Below are 10,494 nucleotides of genomic sequence, written 5' to 3' on the forward strand. Positions count from 1 at the left end.
GACACTCAGTTGCCTTGACATTTTTTCAGAGTAAGGCCAACGACGTCATGCATCAAGAGAGACAATAGCTAATTAATATACTCACTCGTCACCCTGTGGTCTGGGGTGTGAATTGCAACCGGTCAAAATGACGGATGGACTTCAGTTTTTTCCGTCACCGTTTTAAAAAATCGGTCAACGACGGAAAATATTCGGTTAACGCGACCCCTGGTCCACACACACCTTCCTGCCGGCTTTTCTGACAGAGGTGCAGTGTATGACTGATGTGACTCGTCAATATCGTTATGAAGTCATTCAAACCAGTGAAACAACACTTAGGCTTGGTTCATACCGCAGGTCTTAATGCACAAATCCTATTTTTTTTGTCGTATCTGTTTTTTTGGCGTGCTCGTTCAGGCTGCCTTTGTCCATTGAGCCCGTTCAAGTATCACACATGTGCACTAATTAGAGTCTGAGATGTGCTCCGCAAAGTGACCCGCATGCGCAGAAGCATCAAAACAAATCACACATGCTAGCTGAATGTCATTCCAGGGTGATCATATTTTGATTTCCAAAAAGAGGACACAAATAACAGACATTAATAATCCCCGTTTAGTTTTCTACTCAAAGTTTATATAGACTGATAGAACGCGTACATGCACACACATACAGTAAGCCTTGACGTGTGCGCGTGAAATGACGTAGGTGCGTCAGTTTGCCCCGACTCGGCCATGTAAGCAGTAATATTGAAATATTGCTCATTCGGCGCACAGAATGAAAATCAAAAATCTCCAGGCTTATCCTTTTCTTCATTTTATTTTTTTATGACTGTGGTCAAGCCGGTGAAGTCAGTATGCATCTCGCCGAATGCAACCATGTCCATGAATGGAGTTGTTTTTCACAGAAAACCACTGACAGTTAGTTTTGCCTCTGATAATCATGGACTTTAGCTGCCAACAATAATCATGGACTTTTAACTGCCAACCAGCAAGGCTCATGACCTATTTTGCAAGATGAGTTAATCACCAAACTGACACACCTCCTTATCTGTACAGCATATAAGCAATGGTGAGCCATCTGTCTAGCGTGCATTTCTCTACACAGCTTTTGTTCTGTCATTGAATCCACCCAGAAATTTCTGAAATTAAAACTGCGCAGTATTGATCTCTTGTCTCCAGTCTTTACTTTGCAATCCAGTCTAGCCGTCTCACCTGAATTGAAAACGAACACGCGGAGGATCTGAAAACTTCGTGCTTAAAAGCAGAGTTCTGGCTAGAAGCAATGCACAGCCCCTTTCTCTCTTTGCTGACATCATTGCTGCATGATTTCCGATTTGGAAGACTTGACAGTTCAGACCGCCAGACACATTCTGGAAAAATGTGGCCCAGATCGGATTTCAACAACATACGAAAGTGGCCCAGATCGGATTTGAAATGGTCCACTTTTATGCGACTTGTCACGTTCAGATCGTCAAGTTAATGCCTCACTCCAGTCGAAAAAACACGAAAAAAATCGGATTCGTGCATTAAGACCTGCAGTATGAACCTAGCCTTAGAGTACGTTCGGGTGAGGCAAAAAAATATCCTGAATCAAGGCGACTTTACAATAAAGCCTCCACATGAAATATTATATTTCTCACTATTTCGAAAATACTGTCAAAAATGAACGTTTAACAAAGAATAGGAGTAAATTAATACAAATAATCAATTCAAAGCTTCCTTTGTTCAGATGTAATAACAGCTTAGGTCGGTTCCGTCAAGTTCAAGTACGTATAGTAAAACTGTTAAATTCTTTACTTTAAAATGATGCATATGTCAGTTTATTCCACTGACTTCTTTAAGTTGCCCCTTCCAGTCCAAATCCCACTATGGCGTAATCACGCACAAATGCAGTCGAGTGACAACAGCACTTCAGTGGATTAGTAGGTTGCCACGGCAACACAGCCTGGTTGCATCTGTATAGGTTTCGGAGATGCTTGTTGGAGGAAAATGCAGTTTGACACAAAAGTGGGTCCTCTTGACCCCAGAAGAGACATTGTGTGATGAGTCCACTCTGATGGCGTTTCACACCTGATAAGTAATAACACATACTCCAGCGCTATGTCCGTTATTATGGACACAGTAACTGAATATTTTCAGTTTCAAAGGTTGGCCGGGGGTGGATTATTCCTGCAAACGCTTTAGTGCCAGGCAGCTTCGCACTCTTGCCTGCTTGAAAACATCAACTCCCAAAGGATAAGCTTCTTTGACTCTATACTGCTTTACCACTGTGATGTTCTACTATACCTACTTTCTGTCTTAAGCTTGTGTGAAATGAGTGAAATCCTTGATAAGTGACATCTGCATTACTCTGACGTTGTGATGAAGGCCATCTGTGACAGCTTCTCTATTCAGATCAATAGGATAAGGTTTGCACATACGGGAAAAGCAAGTGATTTTTTCCCAGTCATCCTTCCATCTATTTTCAACACTGCTTATCGATGTTAGAGGTGCTGGAGGAGCCTATCCCAGCTGATCTCGGGCAGACGGCGGACTACACCCTAAACTGGTCGTCAGTAGGGGCAAAATATCGAAACGGTGATATATTGTGATACTTTGTATCCCCAAAGGTTATCGATATGCTCCTGCCAAGAATCGAGATGTCGTTTTAAAAAGGTGTCAGTGTTTAAAAAAAAAAAAGGAAAAAAAAAAAAGGGACCAACAAGTCGCTACCAAAATGTTCCACCATAATAGTTCTCAGGTAACTCTATCCATTTAGACTGGGAACGTTCATTCATTCAAAATAGGGCTGCAGCTATCAATTATTTTAGTAGTCGATTAATCCATGAACTATTTATTTCGAATAATCAAGTAATCGGATAAGGGACATAAAAAATGTAAATACCTGAGCTGAGCCTCGAACGGTATATATAAAAAAAAAAGAGTATCTATGTACAACAAAAGAACAATTGGCCAACTTACATAGCAAAAGGCCGCCATCTTAAATGCTCTAAAAACGCTTTTTTACAATGCTCTTAACAAATGGCTCAGACACATATTCCCGCAAAAAATTGCTAAATATACCTTTAAAGTAAATTACAAATGCATTAAAAAAATCATTAGCTCAAACAAAAACTTATTTATGTTGGTCTTAACAGGGAGCAGATGGATTCAGCCAAGTAAAATGAGGTAGACTAGAGGGCCGTGTATCCACCCAAATCAATGAAAATACATACACTTTCAAAACAAAACAAACATTACAAGGCCACTTTCATTAAACGAATACTCGAAGCAGCAAAATTTAATTTGAATCTTTTTTTTCTAATCGAATACTCGAGTTAATCGATTAATTGTTGCAGCACTAATTTGACACCAGAGCATTCGCAGTCATTCTGTCCGATTTTTCGTGGCATTTACAGGTCACTTGCTGTTCATTTACAGGTCATTTCCTCTGGAGTTTGAGTCACTACCTCATCATTTGGGTGACTCACAGGTCGCTTCCTGTTCTGTAACTCAAAATAAACAGGAAGTGACTCATAAAATACCCCCAAATCAACAGGAAGTAACTGAAAATCAACAGATGAATGACCTGAAATGGCCCAAAATGACCGGATTGCCTGGCATTGGCTGCCAATGACGGCCATAGACGTTCAATCCGTTTGAAGTGGGAGGGATGGCAGCTACTGAACGAATGTTCAGAGAGAAATCACGATGCTAGATGCCTACCACTCTTTCGTGATGAGTGTCGAGCATAGGCGGAGTTTGACTTTTGGGGCAGGGGGGCACAACATGTTGAAAATGTTACAAAATAAAATTGCCCTCCTCTAATTTTTTGTTGTTGTTTAAAATTATATGCAAAGCAAATGACCGTCTAAGGTGCTAGTCATATGTTCGAAAAATAATTTTGACCCATCATTAAAAATTTGTTTTTTGTTTATTTCATTCATTTTTGTTGCAGTTTTATTGCTTTACAACTTTTATATATATAGGAAAGTCAATTTCATGCAATGACACTTTTCGGCCACCAGGGGCGTCATCACCAACCTCTGATGTGTGGAATAAATCGTCATCATCTGACGCCTCAGGTTCAAACATGTAGGGATTAATTGTAGATCATCTTTCCTGGGAGCCTTTGCCGCCATTAGCATCACGGAAGAGCGATCTTGAATGGTAACTTTTGGTGAAAATATCACTGATGTTGTTGTTGCTGCTATGTTATGCTGTTGCGTTGGGGAATTTACATCACACACCTAAAAAAAACAAATTATCCTCGCAGTTACGCGTTAAAAATGACATACCGTATTTTTCGGACTATAAGTCGTTTTTTTTTCATAGTTTGGCTGGGGGTGTGACTTATACTCAGGAGCGACTTATGTGTGAAATTATCAACACATTATGATGATATCATTTAACATGTTATTTTGGTGTTTTGGAGTGACACTGATGGTTTGGTAAACTTGTTAGCATGTTCTTTATGCTATAGTTATCTGAATAACTCTTAATAGCTATGGCCACGTTCGCGTTCTGCCTTTGGCAATGTGTGTTCAATTGTATTACTGACTTTTTAATATTCAAATGCATGCTTTTAGTTTGTGGCGCTTTCACGCCCAAGTGGGGGCGCACTCGCACTTGTTTATGTGAAGAAGAGCGCTCACACCCAGAACAAGACGGACAGCTAGGCAGCGCCTTTGAGCGAGTGGACAAGAGAGAGAAACTCGGCTGCGAACCTACGTTTATTGTTTATCCTTGTAAAATACAGTGGGGCAAATAAGTATTTAGTCAACCACCAATTGTGCAAGTTCTCCCTACTTGAAAAGATTAGAGAGGCCTGTAATTGTCAACATGGGTAAACCTCAACCATGAGAGACAGAATGTGGAAAAAAACAGAAAATCACATTGTTTGATTTTTAAAGAATTTATTTGCAAATCATGGTGGAAAATAAGTATTTGGTCACCTGCAAACAAGCAAGATTTCTGGCTGTCAAAGAGGTCTAACGTCTTCTAATGAGGTCTAACGAGGCTCCACTCGTTACCTGTATTAATGGCACCTGTTTTGACTCATTCTCGGAATAAAAGACACCTGTCCAAAATGTCAGTCAGTCACACTCCAAACTCCACTTTGGCCAAGACCAAAGAGCTGTCGAAGGACACCAGAGACAAAATTGTAGACCTGCACCAGGCCGGGAAGACTGAATCTGCAATAGGTAAAACGCTTGGTGTAAAGAAATAAACTGTGGGAGCAATTATTAGAAAATGGAAAACATACAAGACCACTGATAATCTCTCTCGATCTGGGGCTCCATGCAAGATCTCACCCCGTGGCCACAAAATAGTAACAAGAACGGTGATTAAAAATCCCAGAACCAAACAGGGAGACCTAGTGAATGACACACAGAGAGCTGGGACCACAATAACAAAGTCTACTATCAGTAACACAATGCACCGCCAGGTACTCAAATCCTGCACTACCAGATGTGTCCCCTGCTAAGGAAAGTACACGTCCAGGCCTGTCTGCGGTTCGCTAGAGAGCATTTGGATGATCCAGAAGAGGACTGAGAGAATGTTATGGTCAGATGAAACCAAAATAGAACTTTTTGGTAGAAACACAGGTTCTCGTGTTTGGAGGAGAAAGAATACTGAATTGCATCCGAAGAACACCATACCCACTGTGACGCATGGGGGTGGAGACATCATACTTTGAGGCTGTTTTTCTGCAAAGGGACCAGGACGACTGATCTGTGTAAAGGAAAGAATGAATGGGGCCATGTATTGAGAGATTTTGAGTGAAAATCTCCTTCCATCAGCAAGGGAATTGAAGATGAGACGTGGCTGGGTCTTTCAGCATGACAATGAACCCAAACACACAGCCAGGGCAACAAAGGAGTGGCTTCGTAAGAAGCATTTCAAGGTCCTGGAGTGGCCTAGCCAGTCTCCAGATTTCAACCCAATAGAAAATCTGTGGAGGGAGTTGAAAGTCCTTGTTGCCCAACGACAGCCCCAAAACATCACTGCTCTAGAGGAGATCTGCATGGAGGAATGGGCCAAAATACCAGCAACAGTGTGTGAAAAGCTTGAGGAGAGTACAGAAAACGTTTGGCCTTCGTTATTGCCAACAAAGGGTACATAACAAAGTATTGAGATGAACTTTTGGTATTGACCAAATACTTATTTTCCACCATGATTTGCAAATAAATTCTTTAAAAATCAAACAATGTGATTTTCTGTGTTTTTTTCCCCACATTCTGTCTCTCATGGTTGAGGTTTACCCATGTTGACAATTACAGGCCTCTCTAATATTTTCAATGGGGAGAACTTGCACAATTAGTGGTTGACTAAATACTTATTTGCCCCAATGTATCTCTCCAGAGGCAACGCCTGTCTGTATCATCTTTTCTGTTGTTGTTGTGTGTTTTCCACTTGCAATCCGACACTTAGTTGTTGTTGTGTGTAGTAGTTGTGTGGTTGTTTGAACGATGTGCTAATGCTAGCGAACGCATGCTATCCGTTTGTGTCATTGCTGTAATAGCACCTAATTATCATTTATTTACGTTGATGCGAACCTGTTTGGTATCGAGGATGAAATTGATCAAGCAAATTATACGGACGTCCAGCATCGTCATTTGGGAGTTTAGCTAGCTGTATAGACCCCAATCACCAACGTCATACAATCACGTGATCGCTGTATTGTGCCGCCATATTGTCCGTCATTGTGTGTCCGTATTGTCAATGATCGTAGTTTCTAAAGGTGGATTCACTTGCAAATTATGGAAGCCCCGGTGCTTTCAGCCGCTGTATACTCATTGGATGAGTTGCATAAAAGCCGTTATTTGGAAAAGCTTCGGTCGATCCAGTTGCCAGATCCATATTTAATGCCCAAACCGATGTTTCCTCCCGTCCGGTCCCGTCCCGTGCGTCAGAGCTCGTCCTGAGACCACAAAATTTCCAGTCATACTCCAGTTTATGTCACGATGAGGAGTCGGGTACCCAAAATCGGCACCGCCCCGAATATAAACCGACATTTGGTCAGCTGAGCGTCACCGTTGTCACGATTGTAAAATGAAACTTGATCGACAACGGGCCGGTGTGTGCTGAAAAATAGCTGAAAAGTACCCCCTGACGGGAGCGCTTATTTATAAGGCTTTATTGACGTGAAAACATCATATGTTTTCATGGACGCATTACAGTAATGGATTTACGACTGTAAGATCAGTTTTAAATAATTAAATTACACAAAATATTAGTACTGTATTTTAGTAAAAAATCGTGGACTGGGCCACATAACCATCTTTGAACATAAATGTATTAGTCTACAGGTTTTCACGACCATATCCCAGTGACAATCACACAGGTATGACATTTATTAGTTGAAGCAGAGTAAAATAATACATATTCACGGTACAAGAAAGTCGTTTCCGTGTGGGCGCTCCCGTCAGGTGGGAACATTTCACGCAGGGCGGCTATTTTTCGGCACAACACCTGTTGTTGCGCTCACCTTCTTGCTGCGCAACCGTGGCGACGAGCTTCGTAGTCTCCGTCTGATGATGTCTGCGATCGTGTTGGCATCATATTGATGTTTTCGCCGCTGTCTGAAGGCTGTCGACACAAACGCATCATGGACCGAGATAAACAAACCGTGCTGCTTTCGAGATTTGCCCTTTTAACAATGGGCACACAGCAACTACTAAAATGACCGTTTATCTTCTCTGTTACTGCAACCAACCGCCACACATGCCTTCACCATTTTGATTAATCAATGTTAACGATTGTCAGGAAGGTTTTTGGGTTTGTTTACTAGGCGGTGATTACTTAGACAAGTATAAAGACACACAGTAATAGGAGGAATGTACGTAGCGGTAATATGTAAACACGATGAGCTGACGGACAATATGGCGGCACCGGTCAGGGGAGCGGAGTTGTGACGTCACGTGATTGGGGTCTATAGCCAGGACCGAGCCATAGCGTCCTGGTGAGGACAGTATATTCGCATTTCGTTGTTCATGCATCATGTAACATCATACTGTACACTTATTCAGCATATTGTTCTCTATTGAATTTTTATATTAAATTGCCTTTCAAGATGACATATCTGTTCTGTGTGTTGGATTTTATCAAGTAAGTTTCCCCCCAAAATACGATTTATACTCCAGTGCGACTTATGTTTTTTTTTCCCTCTTTGTTGGGCATTTTATGGCTGGTGCGACTTATACTCAGGTGCGACTTATAGTCCGAAAAATACGGTAATTGTTTTGACGAACTCGTCCAAAGTTTATATTCTTAAAATTACACCGAAATCCGAAAAGCTCTTCAGCTGCTATTTAAGAGTGAGCATTTCTTTGTCAACTGTGTCACTGCATTTTCCTATATAGCAGTCCTGACACACTTTTAAATAAATTAATAACAATAAAAGTTTGTTGAACAAAATATCAAGGTAAGGATACTGTCATTCCTTTTGTGGCCTCTTTCATGTGTTTGTTGTTATAAAGTAATTCTGTTGACCTTTAAAAGGTTAATTTTCTTTCAGTTTTGAACATTATATTTCAAATGGGCATAACATGCACATGTTAAGCTTTACCTTTCAACTCCCTGTTCGAGAACAGCAAATTGTGCAAATGGTTCTAAAAAACATTCAGATGTTTTGAGAAGGTCAAATTAAACCCACCTGTAAAGGTTACAGTGCGTTTTTAAGTTAATCCTGAAATTTCACCATGAAGTCAAATAACCCTAATACTGTATTTTAATACTTTTTCTGTGCTTTGACAGCAAAATCCGGACACAAATGGTAACCTGAGGAAGCGGATGAATTACATTTCTCACCAAGACATGAATCACCAGAAAGCCCAATCCACGAGCAACATTTCAGGAGTGGGTAGGCCTCGACCGCTTAGACCTTTGAACAGTAGCGTCAACGGCAGCTCCTCCACCCTCTCCCGCTCCAGTCCCAAATCCGAGAGCGTGCTCAGTGTGAATTCCTCGTCTGAAGACAAACAGCTTGTGAAAAACACGCCTCAGGCTGCGGCTTCCACACCAGACGTGACGGCGGTGACGCCGTGCGGGCAAAACACCGCCTCCGCTTCCCTGCAGCATCTGCTGGGGCCCAAATTGGAGCGCCTCCAGATGATGGGCAACAAAGTGGAGCTAAAACAGACTCCGTGCTCCCAGCCCACCACTGCCGGGATGGGCGGAACCAGCAAAATCGACAAGTATGCTCGGATCCTCTTCCCAGTGTCCTTTGGGGCATTTAACATGGTGTACTGGGTGGTTTACTTATCCAAGGACACCATGGTGGCTAAGGGAGGCTAAATCCTGGCAACAAGCACGAGGCATTGTTTTGTCTCACAGATGGGAAGCAAATAAGGAATATTGGCAATGTGAGGAATATGCTGCCAAAATCAGAACACAAGTACCTTCATATAGTAAAACTAGCTCACTGGATTATGATTTTCTCCTATTTTTATCATGCTTAATGTGTATTCAAAGCTCTTCACCAGCCACCACTGCAGTATGAAACAGCGCATGAGATTGACTATTTTTCTATCCTGTATACGGCAATTTGCGTGAATGTGTGCACTGCCATTATAAAACTGTACACATGTACATAGATTTATTTATACTAATTTATTTGGTTAATTGCAATGTACTGACTCTTGGTTATTAAGACCTTGTTAACTCATTGTCTGCCAGTGACAATAATAGATATCATTCAAACTGGGAGGACTGGCTGTGAATGCTTATCTTTCAATGCCAAACGTCCAATCCGTTGTGACTGGGAGGGGTGAATGAACATTTTTTTTTATTCGTCAATGAGTTATTGGTATGAAGGAAGTCCTTTATCATGCAGGTGTATAGTGTCGAGGCGTCAAGAATTAGCCATGAACTCTGGTGAAGAAACTGGAATTCGAGTGAAGAAGATGTGGATTTTAAAATGCAAAAAAAAAAAAAAAGGAACTTTGATCTCATCTTGATCATCAAGCCTCTTGTACAGCACTTAATCACCAAGCAACAATCTTATACAAGATGGATGAATTCAATCTGTGTATAGCAAGGCACTTGAAAATAACTATTGGGGAATCAAGCAAACATGTAAGTGGTTAAATAGCGCAGAAAGATGCTTTCTGGCTAGTCGATCACTGCAACAATAAAGTTGTTAGCGGAGAGGGAGCTGAATCTTTTGAATTTATTGAAAATTCTGTCATAACAGATACAGTGGGGCAAATAAGTATTTAGTCAACCACTAATTGTGCAAGTTCTCCCACTTGAAAATATTAGAGAGGTCTGCAATTGTCAACATGGGTAAACCTCAACCATGAGAGACAGAATGTGGAAAAAAAAAAAACAGAAAATCACATTGTTTGATTTTTAAAGAATTTATTTGCAAATCATGGTGGAAAATAAGTATTTGGTCTATACCAAAAGTTCATCTCAGTACTCTGTTATGTACCCTTTGTTGGCAATAACGGAGGCCAAACGTTTTCTGTAACTCTTCATAAACTTTTCACACACTGTTGCTGTTTTTTTGGCTCATTCCTCCAATCAGATC

The 10,494-nt window shown here is 41.1% G+C and overlaps 1 protein-coding gene across 5 annotated transcripts in view; it reads left to right on the top strand.

Annotated features, from left to right (window-relative positions):
- gabra4 (gamma-aminobutyric acid type A receptor subunit alpha4) overlaps window positions 1–10,158 on the top strand; it is a 30,641-nt gene extending 20,483 nt beyond the window's left edge. For all 5 annotated transcript variants that reach the window (XM_057850619.1, XM_057850620.1, XM_057850618.1 and 2 more), the window contains one exon: window positions 8,718–10,158. In XM_057850619.1, coding sequence (XP_057706602.1) covers window positions 8,718–9,257 — 540 coding nt within the window. In that variant the 3' untranslated portion in view covers window positions 9,258–10,158. The remainder of the gene's footprint in view (window positions 1–8,717) is intronic.
- The last annotated feature ends 336 nt before the right edge of the window (window positions 10,159–10,494 follow it).

The sequence above is a fragment of the Corythoichthys intestinalis genome, chromosome 11 (assembly GCF_030265065.1).
Source record: "Corythoichthys intestinalis isolate RoL2023-P3 chromosome 11, ASM3026506v1, whole genome shotgun sequence".
Lineage (NCBI taxonomy): Eukaryota > Metazoa > Chordata > Actinopteri > Syngnathiformes > Syngnathidae > Corythoichthys > Corythoichthys intestinalis.